At 50.3% G+C, this 19,874-nt stretch overlaps 1 protein-coding gene across 2 annotated transcripts in view; it reads left to right on the plus strand.

Moving 5' to 3' along the window:
- Positions 1 to 540: 540 nt before the first annotated feature.
- The window catches only part of KCNC4 (potassium voltage-gated channel subfamily C member 4), a 49,190-nt gene continuing 29,856 nt past the window's right edge, over positions 541 to 19,874 (plus strand). For both annotated transcript variants that reach the window (XM_067531705.1, XM_067531706.1), the window contains exons 1-3: positions 541 to 2,102; positions 14,695 to 15,625; positions 19,584 to 19,769. In XM_067531705.1, the coding sequence (XP_067387806.1) occupies positions 1,452 to 2,102; positions 14,695 to 15,625; positions 19,584 to 19,769 (1,768 nt within the window). In that variant the 5' untranslated portion in view covers positions 541 to 1,451. The remainder of the gene's footprint in view (positions 2,103 to 14,694; positions 15,626 to 19,583; positions 19,770 to 19,874) is intronic.

A 19,874-nucleotide genomic window follows, 5' to 3' on the forward strand; every position in this document is an offset into this window, starting at 1 on the left:
CTGCCTTCCCCCTGGAGCAGCCCTGCGGGTCTCTGATCCCCCCCACCCCCCCTCGCCCAGCTGCCACCCGCAGCACCCCCTCGCCGGCTCCCTGCCTGGGAAGGTGAAGAGCAAAGAGGAGAAGCAACAGATTCCCCCGTGCCCCAGCCCCGGCCAGCCAGCGCCTGCTGGGTGATGCAAGAGGATACTTTGGGCGTCAGGAAGCTGCAGCTGCCACAGCCCCGACCAGCCCCCGGGCTCGCTTCTTTCTTCCCCTTCCTCTCTTCTGCCGAGACAAAAAAAGTGAGCGTGAGTTGGCAGCGAGCGATAAACAAGCGGCGCTTGGATTGGAAGCCACCCATCCCTGCCAGCGGAGAGCGCCTCGGCGCTGAAACCGAGCCCTGCGTCAGAGCGAGAGAGAGGACCAGCCTCGAACAAGTGTCTGCATCCCCTCCGCCTGCAACTGACCCGGCTCCCCCGTCCTAGGCGCTCCTCTCTCTCTCCGAGGCGCACCTGGAGGGGAAATCCATCCATCCACCCACCCGAGTTGTGGGACCGTCTGCTTCTTCCTTAACATCCAGCCAGGAGCCCGATGCAGCCGGTGCTCGCTGCTGGGAAGCGGACTGAAGGCAGGTGAAGGTGGACTAGAAGAAACCAAAGCCAGCCCCTCTTGATCCTGGTGGAATTTCGCTTCTCAGGTCGATGCGGTCAGCAAAGAGTCACTCTTCCAGGGGGGCTGGCGTTCAGCTGCCCTAAATCCTTGTTGTTTCTTAAGCCCGTCTCGGAGGGAAGTCTAACACCAAGAAGCAAACCTTCTAAATATAGACAGGACCAGGTACCTACTTATCCTGTGTCTGAGACAGAGACAGACAGATATTCCCGGAGCGCGGATCTGAATCGCTTTCCTTAGGGCTCGTCCAAAGTTTAAGATCTATTTGCAACCAGAGCAAAGATCTCCCACCTTCTCCGAAAGACTCTGGGGTTTGGATTGATTTCTTTTTGCCATCGCCAGAGAAGAGAGGGAGACGGACACTTTCTGCTGCTATCCACATCTTATTTTTTCGGTCCTCAGATTTATTTTTGTGGCTTGCCCTCCCAGATTCAATATCCACGTATATTTATTCCCCTAATCGAAGTGCCTTTGCCATTAGTTTCCAGCCTGCCTCACACGAGCTTCTGTGACTGTTCTTCTTCTCTTGCTAGTGGGGATTTACTTGTTGCTGCTTCCTGGTGTGTGGAGCAAGGCAGTCGGGCCTTTATATTGTCCTCTACCTTCCCTCCAGGGCAACCACCTGTGCCCAGTCCCCTCCTGCTGAGAGAGATCGATGAGGCAGCCAAAGGGCAGAGCTGTCTGAGGTTGGGGAGAGAGAAATCTGAGCTCCCCCACCCAGGTCTCCCCCTACAGCCCTTCCCTCCCAGCTCCTCGCCAGAGGAAGGGTGTTTAGAGGGCATTTTCCCATCCACCTAAATCTATGATCAGCTCGGTGTGTGTCTCATCCTACCGGGGGCGCAAGTCTGGGAACAAACCACCCTCCAAAACATGCCTGAAGGAAGAGATGGGCAAAGGGGAAGAGTCGGACAAGATCACCATCAATGTAGGGGGCACCAGACATGAGACCTACAAAAGCACCTTGCGGACTTTGCCTGGCACCCGTCTGGCTTGGCTGGCCGACCCCGATGCCCAGAGCAACTTTGACTTTGACGGCAAGAGCAATGAGTTCTTCTTTGACCGCCACCCGGGCATCTTCTCCTACGTGCTCAACTACTACCGCACGGGCAAGCTGCACTGCCCTGCTGACATCTGCGGGCCCCTCTTCGAGGAGGAGCTGACCTACTGGGGCATCGACGAGACCGACGTGGAGCCCTGCTGCTGGATGACCTACCGGCAGCACCGAGACGCCGAGGAAGCGCTGGACATCTTCGAGAACCCCGAGCCTGGCGGAGGGGCAGAGGGAGAGGAGGCCACGGAGGAAGGGGGCCGGGAGATGGCCCTTCAGCGCCTGGGCATGGACGACCGGCCGCCGGGGTCGGCCGGGGTCACAGGAGGGGGAGTATGCTGCCGCAACTGGCAGCCCAAGATGTGGGCACTCTTCGAGGATCCCTATTCGTCCAGGGCAGCGAGGGTGAGTTTGCAAGTGACAACCTGGGGGGCGGGGATTGGAACAGGTGCAGGGTCATTGACATGCATTGGTTCCCCCCCCCCCCCCTCATTCAACAGCTCCATGGGCGCATTGGTTCCCTCAGTGATTCTTCTGCCACACCCCCATGGGCATAGTGGTTCTCCCTCATTCATCGCCCCCATCCCAGCCCACCTGGGCTGCATTGCTGCCCTCTCCACGTTTCCCCCCATGAGAGGTGCTGAGTCTTACTCCTGCCCCCCACCCAGGCTCCCATCTAACTTCCTCTGTGCCAATACTCCTGCCATGCACCGGGGGGGGGGGGGGGGGGGGGGGGGTGGTTGGTTTCAGCCATAGATTGATCATCAGCCCTTCCTCTGCTAGCCCCTGACACCAGGGCCAGCCCACGTCCCCCGGCTGCCACCGCAGAGCCAGTGGGGACTGAGTGATTGTCAGGGAGAGTCCTCGCCAGCCCTGAGTCCCGGCAGAATTGCAGGAGGCTCCAGAGGGATCAGGATTACCCAGTTCCTCGTGTTGTTCTCTGCGTATCTACCTGCTGAGAACAGTGTCTAATGTCACAGGGTTACAGCAGGAAGTCCTGGACTGGAGTGCTCTCACACGCACACTCGCGCCCACCGATGTGGACAGACACACAACACACCCACACAAAGCCTGTCTCACACACAAACATCTGTGCACGTTAAGGGTACTCATGCAAACGCACCCACCCACACCCATCTGTACATATTAAAATACATAGAACATACCCATACAAACTCTCCTGCCTGTTCCCTCATTCGCACACACCCCCATCCGTACTCATCAACACACACATCCATCCACACTGACACAGACACCCCCCCGCAGGTGTTAACACGGACACACTCAATGGACACACATCCGTGTGCATTAACAGCAACATAGATACACACACACACACACTACTCTATACACATCAACATAGACACACACAGTATATCCCTACGCAATCCCACAGAAATTCATCCACACGCATCTTCACATTCACACACGTCAGCACCTGCCTGTTGTCACACACTCATCCCTTAGCCCACATACCACTAACTCACATAAACATGCACGCACGTGCCGCCACACACATCCGCATCTACCAGCGTCCCCTCATCCACCCCCCTGGTCGCGCATCTCTTCCCCGAGTCACACCCGGCTCGGAAATACCAACAGAATGGCACTCTTGGGATCTAAAAGAGTTTTTGACAGTTTGGAGGTGCAAAAAGAAACAACAAAAAATAGACTTTCATCTCAAGCCTGGTCCTGGCAGGAACCACGCTCAAATTCAGAGAGTGAGAACGGGAGATGCTAGTCAAGAGTGTTTCCTTTCAGCTAAAGAGAAACCCAACAAACATCTGAGTAAAATGCTTAGGCAGCGAAAGCCTTTCCAGAGAGACTCGCTCTAAAGATGGAACCGAACCCCTTTCTCATCTCTGGCTTTGAGTTCTGCCCTCAATGGGGTGAGGCTCCAAAATAGACTCGCCTGAAAACAATTGACTAGCTTGTTTTGTTTGCACTGCTTTTCCTTCACACTGAGCTCCTGTTTCCCCCCACCACCACCACCCGGGAGCCTCTGGGATATCTCATTGGAAGCAGAGGTTGATGTCATTGGTGTGGTGACTGGGAGGTTAAAGAGCAGCGAGTTAGACAAGTGGCTATAAAAATGGCTCCTTCTTACGCCTTACAATAGAAAGATCCTATTTAGTATATAGCTGCAATGATCTCAGGCCTATTTTTGTAATGCTTTCCAGCCTATTATCTGTAAGCATTTTGCAAAAGTTTGAGATGGCAAATGGTACTTTTGCAGGTGGGGAAACTGAGGCACAGAGCAGCGAAATCACTCCAGGTCACACTCCGTGGAGCCAGAAACAGAATGCGGGTCCCCTGATTCTTAAGTCAGTGATTAATTCCCTGGACCACAGTCTCATTGGGGCATAGTGAATAAAGTAGGTAGCAATGGTGGGTGGTTAAAGGACTGTAAGTAAAAAGGATTGGGGACATATGGCATAAATGGTGTAGTTCTAAAGGGCCACCCTGGAATTTGGGGGTGCTTGAACTTGGGCTTTGTTTCCAAGCCATCTTTAGCTCTCATAGTCACCTTTTCAGCTACTGAGGTAGGTCAGTGTAATGAAGTCCATGGAGCTCTGCTGGTTTACACAAGCTGAACTCTCTTTGTAACCTGACAGGCTGGGAGCTAGAAGAGCATTTAAACACTTGGGGAAATCTGAATGAGTTCTAAAGACTTCCTTGGGATATGCCTTAGTATTCCACCAGATGGATTATAAACAAATGCTTCTGACTAATGGATTCTGTGCTTGGGGGAGAAGGAATGAGAGAGTGTGACCATTGGGTCCCCTCTGCCATCGGTGTTGTCCTGGCAATGAGCTTTGCAATCCTATGCTCCTTGTTGTGGAAGGAATTGTCAGTGCTGGCCTGAGTCTCCTATCACTCACCCGAGTGGAAATCAGGAGTAAGTCAGCTGAAGTCAGTGGCATTATGCCATGATGGCACAAGTGTAGAGGAGAATTGGTTCTGTTAATTAATGCTCATCTCACTCCTGTGGGGAAGGTAAGTATTATTGCCATTGCAATGATGGGGGAAACTGAGGCACAGTGACTAGCTTGAGGCCATGTTGTGAATCACTGGAAGAGCTGAGAGAAGCAGTCAGCATCTCCTGGTTTCCCATTCTGTGCTCAGTCTGCAACTCCTCTCTATTTATGTAGCACCTTTCATTCTGAAGGATCCCAAAGAATCTCACAAACATTTTGATTGAATTCTGCTTTACTTACACCAGTGTAAATGCAAAATAATCACATTGAAACCACTGGAGTTGTTTCAGATTTCTAGTGGTGTACCTGAGAAGAATTTGGCCCTTTATAGAAAATGTCACCCACCACCAAAATGCAGCCACCTCTAAGGTAGAGCATGGCAGCTGCTTACCAGCATGTAGTAACGCTCCCTGAAAGATGGGAACAGGAAGCATCCAATATGAACATGAAGCATCAGGGAGAATTTCAGTGTTGCATTTGTCTTATGGTAGAGCCTGGAGGACTAATGGAGCAGGAAACTGTACAAATACAGTAAGACCATCCCTCCTGAAGAGTTTATAATCTAAGCAGACAAAACAAGTAAAGGAAGGATTGCTGTTGCCATTGTAAAGGAGCTGAGGTACAGGGAGATTAAGTGATTTGCCTAAGGTCACACAGGGAGTCAGTGGCAAAGCCAGTAAGCAAGCCCCGATGTTTTGAGTTGCAGGCTAGTGCCTTAGAGAGGAAGGATGATCCAATGGTTAGAGTGCCAGGTTGGCAGACCTGGGTTCAAGTCACTGCTCTGCCACAGATTTAGCTTCTCTCTGTCTCAATCCCTCTTCTGTACAAGGGGAATAATAGCCCGGCCCAACCTCTCAAAGGTATAAATACAGTAAACATTGTGAGCTGCTCAGACACTACGGTAACAGGGGCCATACATATAAATACGATAGATGGCTAATCATGTGGATGTCCTTCCCCGTGGGGATCTAATGACCCAGCCTGTACTGGGGCTGTCATTCCCCCTGTCGGGTAAAAGGGAATGGCACATTTCCGAAGTGACAGAGTGGGTACAAGAATGCTCTCATGTGAGCTGAACCCTGAGTAAATCTAGTGCATTTCGGGGGCTGGTGGGGAAGTGATAGACGCTTGGTCAGAGTAGCTTGAATAATGCATCCCAATGGCCTGTAGCCCTCCTCAGACAGCACCAGAGCATTCAGACACCCTGAATTTGAGAGCTAGATTGCTCTGACAGAAGCAAAGCAAAAAGTAAACAGGGTGGAGGGAGGGGGGGGGAATGGAGCTGATTAGAACTGCCTGTTGCCTAGTTACAGGGCCTGTCGCCTGCTTACTCAAGTCCTGTTGCACCAGTTTCACCAGAGGCACAAAGTTCAGGGTGGCTGTCCGGGTTTGTGAGCTAGTTGATGGCTTTAGTCTCCCACACTGTTTGTGGCACTGGTACCCTCTGTCAGCCTCTTGCAGAGCAGCACACTGCTATTGCCGCGCGGTGTCAGAGCTTTGCCTGGTTACCTCTGTGCACGGCACAGTTTCTCCATTGTTAGACTGTAGTTTAGGTCCCTCCGACTGTTGTTGTATTGCCTCCTGCTGTTGCATGGGCAGGCGTGTCTGCAGGCTGCTTTATTTCAGCCCGTGTCTAATAAATGTCAAATTTATTAGATTTCATTCGTCAATTTAACCAATAATTTAGGATCAGCTGGAAAAAATTATCCTTTGGATTTCTGTCAAAGCACACGAGTGAATGGAGAGCACATCTGCCCTTCTACCAGCTGCCTCTGCTGATGGCAGGGCAGAAACCAGTTATTTAATTCATCTGGGAGCTTGATCCTTTCTTTTCCAACAGCAGTTCTTTTCTGGATGTTTTCAATGGGTGAGAACAGCTGTGATATTTTCCCAGAGCAGTTCAAAGGAAGCAGAGCGAGGCTCCCTGATCATGGAAGCCATTGTTTTGGGAGACAAGGGTACTGCCCAGGTCCTGGTTGGAGGCATCTGTGCTGCTATTTGAAATGAGGATGCTGTTCCAGAGCCAATGTGGCTAGGAGGTGTCTGAGTCTTCTCTCTCTCACCTCAGTGTAAAACAGAAGTAACTCCACCGGGCCTGATTGCTCCCTCACTGACCCCAATGTGAGTCAATTGTTACTCCACTGACACAACAGAATCTCACCAGTGTAAAATTAGTGCAAGTGAGAGGAGACTCAGGGCCTGTCTACCCTACAAACTTGAGTCGACCTATGGCAGGTCGCCTTACAGCCATCGCAGTATTTACTGTGGTGCTTCATGTTCGCACCGCTCTCCTGTCGGTGGAGTGCATCCTGACCAGGAGCTCTTCCACCGACCGAAGAGGGGCAATATGTGTGTGTAGGGAGATGGGGGGGCTGAGAGCCCAGGCTGTCAGTTCTGCATGCAACTCCCCATCGACAGCTGCTCCCCCACCCACCCTGGGGCTCGCGGCTCCCCAAATTCTGGGCATGGAGTTCCCTGCCAGGAGCCCCAGAGGCTGCCGAGCTCCCAGCGGCGAGTGGATGGCCGGGAGCCTCCATGCAGCTGGGCTTCCCCATGGGGAGCTGGGACCCAGAGGAGCAGCCCGGCTTGGAGCGGGGAGCTGGGCAGGTACAGCCAGGCTCGAAGCAGGCAGCTGGGACCCAGGGGAGCAGCCAGGCTCTATCTGAAGTCCCTCACCCATTCAGGGATGACAGCCCGGCTTTCTTGTCAATGGCATGCCTCCAGCTTGGAGCCAACTACAGCGAGATAACTACACCTCTGGTGGAGGCAGAGTTATGCTGTTGGTGTAGCAGGGCACGTCCAGCGGCGGGAGCAAGGCTGTAGTGTGTACGCTGACGTAATTAGGTCGATGTGAGCTAATCTCCCTAACTCTGTAGTGTAGACCAGGTCTTAGGCCTAAGAGTGTTAACCCTTCCTAGCTGTGGAGTATAAAGTCCCCTTTGGACTTCAAGTGTAGTAGAAGGAGGGAATAGAAACTCTTCCAAGCACAGTCACAGCTGTTGTGAAGTACCATGACTGAAGTGTTAAGAGCAGATGGGCTCTCCCACTCCTTGTCCCAGGATCTCCCTCCTAACAAACCCTTTCACTGAGGGTTACTTTTGGAAACAAATAACACTCTTCAGGGGCTGGATGGCTCAGGGGACTGGCAGTGGCTTCAAGAGGCCTGATTAAAAGGTCACTGAAGTCAACAGAAAGCCCAGGGTGGGCTTCAGATCAGGCCCTAGAAGCCTTTTTTCCTCCTAGATCACCAGTTCAAGTCCAGCCCAAAGTGGCGGTGATCAGAAGCTGCTGCCAGGGGATGGTTGTTTGACGGCCAAGGAGAAATGAGTTGACAGTATGCTGGTGTCACACAGCCAATCACTGCTGTTAGCCCTCCCTGCGTCCCTGGGCAGCAGTAACTGAATGGCCCTTGGATCCTGAAATCCCCTCTTAGTTCTCTCCAGGATAGAATCCTCCTGCTGAGCTTGCCCATCTCTGTGGCTGAGTCCTCAGAGCTGCCCACCTGATGTCTTTCACGGACATTAAATCACTGAAGTGACTGAGGATTTAATCCGTTTTGTTGCTATCTGACTTGCGCTCGTGTGTCCTGCTCTAGAAGTCTCCGATCGGCTTGTCTCCAGATTCTTCACCGGCATGTACTATTTTCACAAGTGAAGCGAGGGAAAGAGAAGGGTAGCAAGACACAGAACTGACTGCTTCCTTAGAGATGGAGATTAGACGGCAGCCTAGCCTCTTGTTGTTTAACCTTCTGCTAGGTGCTCTGCATTATCTCTGCCGTTAGTCTGATAGCAAGAAAGGCTGATGGGAATGAACCTGGCTAAATTGCTGGAGCAGTCAAACAGCATGCAGCAATTTCCCCCCCAGCCTGGAGATTGAGAGAGACAATGGAGCCCCTTTTGGAGAAAGCAGACCTGTCTAGTCCAGCTAAATTGTAGCCCAGGGTCACTTTGCATGGAGCAGTGGCTGGTTTTGCTCTGCACATACTTGTGGGCTGGGTTTTTTTATTGGCATTTCATTCTCCCTGCACCCATGGAGCTTGGCAACTGGATCAGCATCTGCTGACAAGGTCCCCCTGTGCATTTAACCTCTCTCCCCTGTGGTACAATGGCAGCATCACTGCCACAGGCTCATAGACCCATAGCTCATTTAGTACAATTTCCCTGGCACTGGTGCAAGATTGGTCCCTAGTTTATTTTCTGACCTCCCTCTGCCCTCCCCACCCCCAGCCTGCCTTCTGTGGAGAGAGCTTGATCCTTAGCCGAGTATAACTTTAGCACAGCAGACACCTTGTTTCTAGTATTGTATTCTAGACTGCGGTCAGCTGGGGTGGGTTGGAGGGAGAAGTATTGGTACACTTCCAAGCTCCACTCACAAAATAAGCCTTGCCCACTTTAAAAGGACAAGATGCCACTCACAGTAAAGCATGTAGATGTTTTAAATACGATCTGATGTGTTCTGTCGGGGGGGGGGGGAGGAGCCCTACGGGGCTCTGCTAGGCTTCTTGCGCTTGATGCCTTCTTGAGTATGGGGGGAAATAAGTGGTGGAAATCTCTCCCAAGTGCCACCCACTTGTGGCACCAGAATGAGTGGTCATTGGCATCTAATATGTCCACTTCCTAATACACTCCTTCCCCCGCCTTTCCTCCCTGCTTCAGTCAGCAGTGAGGTGTTTTCACAATGTTGGCAGCTAAATGGTCATTGGTGGGCATCTGAGTCAACATCCCAGTGAGGGGAACATGGCAGATCACTCCACGTTGAGATAGCGTCCCAGGCTCTCTGCAGACAAAGAGCTTGTCTGGATTGTGAGAGTCAGTGGGAACCGGACACTTAGCTCCGACAGGCCCATTGAAGAAGTGCCAGCCTTACGCCTTGAAATCACAATGAGCTATTTTGCGGTCTGGAATTGTCCTGTGACGTGATCTCCCCTTGCTCACGCTAGGTCCTTCTAAACACAGGCTAAAAAAAGAAAACAAAACCAAAACATGCTTTGACTTGCTACTAGACAAAGGTCAGATCCAAGGTAAAGATTTTGGGCCAGATCCTCAGCTGCTGTAAAATTGGATTTCAGTAGAACTATGCCAGTTCACACCAGCTGAGGATCTGACCCTTCTATTTTTAGAGGATGGTTATACTCTGCAGTCCTGATTTTGATCTCCCTTGCGTTGGATCCAAAACTAATGTAGCTCCCTTGTCTTAAGTCGAGTCACTCCAGATTTACACTGGTGCAAGACAGAGCAAAATCAGGTTTGTTCTTTCTTTCCCATGGGTTGTTGGGCTTTATTCAGATCTGAATTACACTGGTGTAAATCTGGAATCAGTGCTTTTGAAGTCAGTAATCCTGGCCTGGATCCTGTGTAACACCTATTGACAACAATACATCTACATCAGTTTTCACCAGCTGAAGACTTACATTGGGGGCACGGTCAGATCAGAATGAGGTCCTTTGTCTTGCTACCTTCTCCATCTCTCTGTCTCATTCACTCTATCTTCTTCTCCTTCTGTGTGCTGTGGGTCAGGATCTTTCCCTTCAGTGGTTCTGTGCACTGAACACACAATATGATATGATGCCATTAAAAATGAATGACTCTTTTCCTTAGGGAGGCCAGGATGGGGCTCCCAAATACCGATCCTCTCAGCCTCCCCCAGCCCTTAGGTCTTGGTGTTCAGGACCAGACCCTCCGCCGGTATGAATTGACGTAACTCTATGGAAGTTGAGGCTGATTCATTCCAGCCGAGGATCTGACCTATAATTTTTAACTGTCTTGCAGTGCCATGGTCTGATGCAACAAGGGCCATCAAGTGAAGGTCTGATGCAACAAGAGTCCAGTTTCCCTTGAACAGAAGAGACTGGGCCCAATCCTGCTCCTGCTCCTGTTGCAGCCAATGGGAGTTTTGCTCTCAACTGCAATGGGAGCAGAATCGGGCTTGTGAGAAATGCTCTAGGATGCCGCCTGTCACTTCAGTGCAGATCAGGTCCATGCAAAGCTGAAAGCCTGTATGTGCTCTTAGCAGAGGAACTGAAGAAGATTCAGCAAGCGTCCCCGGCTGGGGCTTTTCTGCTCAGAGGCTTTTCAGGTGCTTTTGGAAACAGATGCTCTGGATAATGGACTCATCATGAGCACATCCTGTCAGGAAGGAGGTCTGAACATGGCTGATTGGGGAATAAAAACCATTTCTTCCGCAGAGCATTTCATTTCCATCTTATTATTTTGGGCCCATTTGCAGTTGCCTGTGTTTTAGATGAATGAGAAGCCTGACTGCTGTCTCTGTTAGCAGAGGTGCTTTGCTAAGCGCTTGAAGCCAGCAGCTGAAGGGTTAAAGGTCTGTGTCTAACCAGCACGGGGGTGAGAGGAAAGCCAGATTCCTCCTGTGGTCCGATTGTCTTCGGGTGCTTGCTGCACTGCCCCAAGACTCCAGATCACACCAGAGCTGGAATTGCTCTGGAACGATTGTAATTTGCAACTGTTCTATAGTAGTAGAAAATGAATACCCCAGTCCCAGTGCCAGCTCAGCTCTGCCAGCAGGTACATAGGAACCCCCCGACCTGCCCTTCCCCATCTCGCCCTATCTCCCAATTCAGAATGAGGTGGGATGGAGATGTTAATGGTGAGCAGCAGGCATGCTGCCTGGACACAAGGGCCAGGTAGTCTGCTCAGCTGGTCTAAACTGCTGTTGGAGCAACACCGATTTGCACCAGCTGAAAATCGGGGCCCTCCCACTTCAATTGGGTCTGACAAATTTCAGGAGATTCTTCACTAGAGTTACAACCCCGCCCGGGAGGGGGAAGTAAAACTAATTTCTCTATTCTAATGGAAAGCCAGACAGATCCTAAACTCTGGAGCTGTGAATAGCAACAGCAAGCTACAGCAAGAGATGTGGCATCTGCATGCATAGCAATAGAAGGCTTTTAATTGGTGCTGTTACACCAGCCTTTCATGTGAATTCATAATGGATACTTAAAACAAATCTGTTACTAGAGGAGTGTCATTTAGAATCTCCATCTATTAATTCCAGCAGCTGCTGCAGCTTGACACACCTCACGGTCACATTGGATTGTAGCTCTTGTAAACGGTTCTGGCCTGACAGCCCTGGAGACCAGCGTCCACAGCTTAATCACAGGACAGGTACCGTATGGGCACGGCAAGCTTCCCAGCGCACGATCCTCGGAGCTCACCCGGGACCCAGTTCTAGCAGTGGGAGAGGAGCAGGGTTTAAGGTTTAGCTGGAGCTGCACGAATTCAATGGAGCCATGCTGATTTTCATCGGCTAAGGAGCTGGCCTATGATCCCTTCTATACCTATTCAGCGCTACCTTTTTTAACTGAGGGTGTTACCCAAATAACAAATATTACAGGATCTTATTAGGGGATAAGGCAACAAGCCACGTTTATTGTGAACACAGAAACTTCTGTAGATAGTATCAAAGAAAAGAAAAGTATTAACACTGCAATAATATCAATATTGTGCTTTACCAATGAAATAGCATTACTAATAATGTAAACACTAGGAAAACAGTATTAACATTATATCAATACTACAAATTACAGAGACACATGTTTCAATTGATGCTTTCATTCACATTCACACACACTGACAGGCACACACAGACAGAGACAGACAAACATACATAGGGATCTTCCAGATGTCATAGTTACCAGCTTCTTGGTGCTCATGATAGTCACTGGCCAGGTGACTAGAGCATGAGGATGAGGAGCAAGGTTCTGCCGATGCGCATCAGTACTCCTGGCTGATGTGATGTTGTAGACCCGAACCTCCAGCCTTCATCTTCTTGTCCCATTTTATAGGGAAAGGACCCCATGTAACTCTATGGGTTTTGCTCTGTCATGCTGCAACTGCCCTTGGTGTGATTTTCAATCACCCACATTGTTGCAAGCCTGATTAGATTTTGTCCTTTGAAATGGGCTGGCTCCAAAGTCATTGGGGTGGGTTCCTCTTCGGCCATTTGATCATCTTTGCTTCTTTCTTCTTCCCTCAAGCGTTTTAGGTGAGGCTGGTGTTTTCTTCATGTCTGTTTCGATATCCCTTACTCAGACCAATTGTTCAATCACTCTTTTTGTCTACACCCAACTCAATTGCTCGGCCATTCACACTTCAGCCACTCAGGGCCAACTCCTAGCTGAAGAACTTACGTATTATTTTTAGAGCAAACCTTATTTCATTTTTGATAGTGTCTTTCACAATTAGATAGATACATTACATTGCACAGTGTGGCTTTTGTACTTAGGATAGGATTTTTACAAATATATTGGAAGCAGGTAAAATTAACAGATAAACTGGCCAGTGGACATGGTACAGACATTTACAAACCATCTTAAAATTATACAAAATGCAGACAGACTTGAATTAACATTTAAAAGGGTAGAACAGTAAGAGTCAGTTTGAGGTTTTAGCTTTTGATTCAGACTGATGTGCCTTTTGGTAGGAGGGGGTGTGTGTTGTGGCTCTGTTCTTACATATATTTCAAAAACAAGATTTTGGCCAACAAGGGTTCCAATTGTGGTGTGTACATACGCCTGCTAGGGCCGCTTTGTGTGCATGCAGGCTAGTGGATAATGCCCTTGCTAGTCAAGAGGGTTGCGTTCTAGTTTTGGCTCCGAGCTGATGGCGGATCTTTAGCAAGTTGCTTCCTCTCTTGGTGCCTCAGTTTTCCCATCTGTAAAATGTGGACAATGATACTGCTCTCCCTTGGTAGAGGGTTCTGATGTGTGGGTATTGTTATTACTAGTGGGAATGATACACTCATTTCACCTAGGCCACCACACAGCCCCCAGGGGACTTATATACCCGAGTCTCTTTGGGCTTGTGTCAAATTCATCCTTGGGATGCTCCCATAAGCTTCCATGGAGATTTGGCTCCAGGCTGGGTTTGAACAAGTGCCTAGAGATAGAGGCCAAATCCTCTGTGGGGCTAGAATTTCAAACATCCTCTGCTCAAGTCAGACACCTGGATGAAGTGGCCCGATTTTCAACTGAGTTCAGGACCCAGCACCTCCCATTGTTCTCAGTGGTGGGGAGAAGGAGTCGTTATCACATCACACCATCACCCATTGCAATTTGCGGGGGGGGGGGTAGTGGGGAGCCTAATGATCTAATAATGGCATCATTAATTTTAATTTCTCATGTGGAGCTGTGAGCTAAGGTGAAGGAGCACATGGACTGAGAGAGATACCTGGGCTATCTCAACTGAGGAACCCTAGGTGTGGGGTCAGGGTCTTGTTTTTTATTTGTAGTGCCAGGGGAAGGTGACAGGCTGACATTTTGAAAGCTCTTGAGGCGACATCACGTACCCAGCAGAAGTGCAAGCTCCCCATGGCCCATTCAGTCCATTACCTCTCCTCAATGAACAGGGTCCGGTAGTGGGGGCTTTGTGACGTATTGACCTGTTCCCTGGGAAATGGACTAAGAGGCACTGGGAGATGCCCGATCTGATATGAAGAGATGATCTAGAAGTGACTGGCTCTGTAGCTATATCATCTTCCTGGCCCTTGTAGTCTTGATCTTCGACACCATGGTCTGTTATGAAGAGTAGATCAGTGCCAACTCATTTGGCTCCAGCAGTGGTGACCACGCTGACTTTTTGAACATTGCCACCAGGTTCTGGAGGGCAGTGGTCGCAATGACAATGCTGGGCTCTGGTGACAGGCACCCAGTGCTAGTCTCCCGTGTGTCACTGGAGGGGTGGTGTCCTCTCCTTGTCTGTGAAGTCTAGCAGGGCAAGCCCCTGGGCTCTGCTTTGATGGGGAACTGAAGGAGATAAGAGCAAGGCTTGGGTCAGAGGGGGTGTCCAAAATACATATGACACCAGGAATGTCCTGTAGTTCAATCTCTCCCCTCAGATTTGGACACAGCGCGCATCTTTTCTCCTACCTTCCTTGTGGTGATTGATAAGAAGGGGAAGGAGGTCTATTTTAAAGTTGCTGTCTTCCCCTTTTCTGACCCCCAACCCTCCATGTCTTCCCTGGGTTGTTCCCCTAACCACTGAGTTCGTTTCCTCTCGCAGGTAGTTGCCTTCGCCTCTCTCTTCTTCATCCTGGTCTCCATCACAACGTTCTGCCTGGAGACACACGAGGCCTTTAATATAAACGTCAACGTGACGGAGACGCGGGTGGTTGGCAACGTCACGATGTTCCTGCTGACAAAGAAGTTGGAGACGGAGCCCGTCCTCACCTACATTGAAGGGGTGTGCGTCATGTGGTTCACTTTGGAGTTCCTGGTGCGCATCCTTTGCTGCCCAGATAAGCTGCTCTTCATCAAGAACATGCTCAACATCATCGACTTTGTGGCCATCTTGCCCTTCTACCTGGAGGTAGGCCTCAGTGGTCTGTCCTCCAAGGCTGCCCGGGATGTGCTTGGCTTCCTGAGGGTGGTCCGTTTCGTCCGGATCCTCCGGATCTTCAAGCTGACGCGGCATTTTGTGGGGCTTCGGGTGCTAGGCCACACGCTCCGGGCCAGCACCAATGAGTTCCTGCTCCTTATTATCTTCCTGGCCTTGGGGGTCTTGATCTTCGCCACCATGATCTACTATGCTGAGCGGTTTGGGGCCAAGCCGTCCGACCCCAACGGCCAAACTCACTTTAAGAACATCCCCATTGGGTTCTGGTGGGCGGTGGTCACCATGACGACGCTGGGCTATGGTGACATGTACCCCAAGACCTGGTCGGGCATGCTGGTGGGGGCACTGTGTGCCCTGGCCGGGGTGCTGACTATTGCCATGCCGGTGCCTGTTATCGTCAACAACTTTGGAATGTACTACTCACTGGCTATGGCGAAGCAGAAGCTGCCAAAGAAGAAGAAAAAGCATATACCCCGTCCAGCCCCGCTGGACTCCCCCACCTACTGCAAGTCCGAGGACAACTCACCCCGTAACAGCACGCAGAGCGACACCTGCCCCCTGGCAGCAGAGGAGGTGGTGGTGGAGAGAAAGCGATCAGGTGAGATGCAAAAGCCTAGGCTAAATAAGAGCTGGAGGGGGAGGAAAGAGTACCAGGTACGTAAATCCGTCCAACACCTAATGGAGACTCTAGGGCAGAGTCCGCTCCCACTGGTGTGTTTGGCTGACTGCTGTGGTTCATCAGGGTCACTCCAGATTCACACTGGAGTGAGAGCAGAATCTGGCCCGATGCCATCACCTCAAGGTGATGCTGTCACCAGAAAGGCTAGTGGCACTCAGGTGACTGGTTTGCCACGTGTGAATTGATTTTTTGGTTGAGGGATGCCAGAGGCAGCAGTCTCAGGTGAGCTCAACGTTATGGAAGCAGAGTCCCTGGAAAGCAACTAGGAACTGTGCCGAATGGACCTGATCTGCTCTCACACTGGCCTAGATCAGGAGTAAGTCAGTGGAGCCTAATTCCCCTCTCGCTCACCCTGGTGTAAACCAGGAGTAACTCCACTAAAGGAGTGACTGATTTAAAATCCCCCGTGAGATCAGAAGTAGCCACCATGTGTTAACCATTTTACTTAACCAGAAGGTGAAGATAGCAGTGATGAGTTTTATTCAGTGCTGCTTTCTGTCTGTGGCTGGCATTTTTGTCAGTGGCTAGCATGCACCATTGCTAATCCCGTTGCTAATGGCTAGCTAACAGAACTGCCGATGGTTTTCTGCAACGCCTCTAAGTGTGCCTCTGTGCTAGCATTAGCCTGAGAATGTCCACTACTAGCAAGCATTGGGTCTCAGTGTCTTTTTTGCTAGCCGGGCCGGTGTGTTGCCCTGACACCTAAGCTGGCCTGGCCTGTGTGGTATCTAGCAGCTACCTTGGCCCATGCAGAGCTCCTGTGTCCTGGTAGCTAGCCCAGCTCGCATTGTGCCAGATGATTTGCCTGAGCTGCTCCAATGACCTGGTGTTTTCATCTGGAACAGGACAGGAAATGGAATTTCCATGCCATGGGAAATTCTGACATTTCAAAATTTTGTTTTTGTTTCAAATTGGAACAAAAAGCAAAAATTTTGAAATCTCCCAAGAATGAAAATTCTGGAATCACAGAATTGGTTGGTTTCAATGAGATGAAAATGTTTCCTTTCAGTAATGTTACAACATCACAATATACAATCGCACCAATGCAGCGTGAGATTAACATTGGTATTGGCATACACAAATCGAAACACAGTTCATCAGAATGAGAACGTCAAAGCACAATGGTTTCACCTTATTGAAACAAAAGTCAAAATGATTCATTCTAACATTTTCCAGTTTAAAACTTTGCCGGATTTTTGACAGTGATCCATTTTGATTTTGCCAAAACTGCATTTTCTCATGGGAAAATTGTTGTGTCGAAAATTTTCCCACTTGCAGCTAGCTGAGCCATTTGACCCTCCGTGCTGCTTCCTCCAGGCTCGCTCATACTACATAAAGCTGCCAGCACTGAGTGTTCACGTGTCTCTGGTATGCCAAGGTCAGCAGCCAGCCCCGAATGGAATGGATTACAGAGTAATAGATGGAAATCACTGCTGGGATGTCTTCAGAGCATGGACTGTCATCTGAGCACAGGAGCTGCTGTGTACCCCTCATTTGTGCTGTAGCTCCTAGTGCCAGCGCTTGACAGTCGTTAAGCTCTATGCGGCTACTGCCTGGCATTTGTCTCTTTGGGGTTTTTTGCTACAGGCTCCTGGCTGGCAGAGAACGGCTCTCTGAGGCCTGCATGGAGAGCCTGACAGCGCAACTCTGCTCGTGACAGAGAAGCGATTCTGATTCCTTTTGTTTTTCCAGAAACAAAGCCAACCATTCTTCTTAAAGAGCCTCCTTTCCACCCTCCCAGCAATGGCTCCCACAGAGCCCCATGGGGCTTTGCTGCCAACAGGATGGGCCAGATCCTTAGCTGGTGCAAATCGGAGCAGCGCTATTGACTTCACTTCAGCTGCGACAAGCTACACCAGCTGAGCCCGGGCCCCTGATGTTTGTCTCCAGTTTTGAATCACAAACAAAAGATACATGTAAATTGCAGGAAAGGTTTGGCTTGTAGCCAAGGAATCCTGAGCCAAAGCTCAAAAGCCCTCCTTAACTTGGCCTGTTGGAGCCTTCAAGGTCACTGGCTCAAATCTATCCAGCTCAGTTCTGGCTGTGAGGGGCCTTAGGGACAGCAGATCAAAGCAGCAAATAGATACAATAGCAAGCTGATGATGATGACCAGCAGCTGGTGGCCTGGGTGACAGTGAGTTGGCTGGGTCTTAATCCAGTTCCCAGTGAAGAGAGGTTTTCATCACAAAGCTGATGTCTACACTGCCAAGTGAAGGAGTGATGGTAGCACAGGTATCAATAGCAGTGTAGACGTGGGTCGTATGGGCTCAGGGCCAGCCCTAGATCAAATGGCACCCCAGGCAAGAAGCATCTTTGGTGCCCCCCCCCCCCCCCATTTGTTAAACATTTGAATACCTTACTTTTTATTGCATTTCCAGCCCATTTCCCAGCTTAGATGCACGATTTGCATCATCCTGATTTATCCCTGTCATATAAGATGATAGATTTGCACACTAGGCTCTGTAAATCTGTTTTTATTCATGCACAATGCCCTGAGACTGGTGACCACCCCAAGTCTGGCACCCCAGGTGCTGGGTCGCTTGCCCCTAAATCCAGCCTGCATGGGCTTGCTCACAGACTAGCAACCAGTGTATGTACCCAGGATCTCCAGTGGGCTTGGGCTCTGGTTGCTAGGCAATGCCACCATGTCTCCCCAGCTATTGCTACCTAGGCCAGCTGGATCCAAGCTAACTTGGGTATGCGACCGATGCTACCATCACCCCTTTGCTTGCAGTGTAGACTTACAGTTTATGTGAACTGGAACCAAAAGGCCACCTTGTTGGCAGTCTCAGCCGAGAAAACAAGGACTGAATGGGCTCTGCAGACTGAACTGCCCTCTGGCCCCAGGAGTTGGTGCCTTCAGGTGGTATTTGAGACACGTTTGTGAGGGAACCTGGCCCTGCTACTGCCCACAATGTACTTCCCCTACCAGGGAGTCTCCACCCTCTGGGACTGTTAATCTCATGTCTTTCTCCAGCACTAAATTCACACCATGTACAGGGCCAGATCATCAGCTGGCGCCAACTGCAGTGGTGCCGCTGAAGTCGAAAGGGCTACGCTGAATTACACCGGCTGAGGATCTGGCCCTGCTCACATCCTCTCAAGGGTACATAGTAGGGCCTGCTACATTCCTGTGTTTTATATTCAATCAGCACAGGACCTGAGCACCTCAGTTCAAGTTGTGGGTGTTTTCCTTTATAACCGCTTGTTTCTACATGCTCATGAAACGTTTGCCTTCTGAACTGCAACTTTCCATCCATAGGACACAGCCCTCAGTCAAAATCCACTGGGTGCAGGTTGGGGCAGTTGTAAAGAAGCTGGGAAGCTCAAGCTTCCTTTCAATCCTGCAGATGGTTATTTGACCCCTGGCGTAATTTAGAGCAGCCTCAGGATTGATATGAGGATTGAGCCCAGAGAGCCAAATACTCAGCTGATATAAACTGGCACAACTCCATTGGAGTTAATAAATCCACTGGGATCCTCAACTGGGATAAACTGACATAGGTCCAATGAAATCAATAGAGCTTCTCCAGTTTACACCTGCTGGACTGTGGCCTCTGTCTCTGCCTAATGGTGGATTCTTGTCTCTTGGAAGGTCTGAACAAAACCCCTCTAGTTACTCTTGAGTTACGGGAGAGCGGAATTAAATTATTTGGGGAATGGGCCATCAACCCCACTGCAGTCTCAGTTCCACTCTTACCCCTAGGGGCGGTACCTACCATCAGGGTTGAGGCAGATCAACTTGGGTCACAGGTGGGGGAAGCTTATCCTACCATTTCCTGTGCCAGTAGCACGAGCAGACCAGTGTCTTGGCTTGTCAGTTTCTCTTGAAAATTGATATTTTTTTCATACCTTTTCCTCCCCGTCCTGCCCGAAGACTCCAAGCAGAATGGCGATGCCAACACAGTGCTGTCAGACGAGGAGCAGCCCCTCTCGTCATCGCACGAGGAGAAGAGGCCCATGAGGTGCTCCAGCACCAGGGACAAAACCAAGAAAGCGGCCACCTGCTTTCTGCTGAATGCTGGCGATTTCTCCTGCACGGCTGACGGCGGCATCCGGAAAGGTATGGGCGAGACCCAGAGGCATTTGGTGGACGGAGTGAAAGCGCAGGCAGGGGAGGTGGAGGACCGAGGGACAAGTACGGACACATGAGGCTGATTTCTCACAG

Source organism: Emydura macquarii, unplaced genomic scaffold, assembly GCF_026122565.2.
Source record: "Emydura macquarii macquarii isolate MOO-44397 ecotype Brisbane River unplaced genomic scaffold, CSIRO-AGI_Emac_v2 contig_3220, whole genome shotgun sequence".
NCBI classification, from domain to species: domain Eukaryota; kingdom Metazoa; phylum Chordata; order Testudines; family Chelidae; genus Emydura; species Emydura macquarii.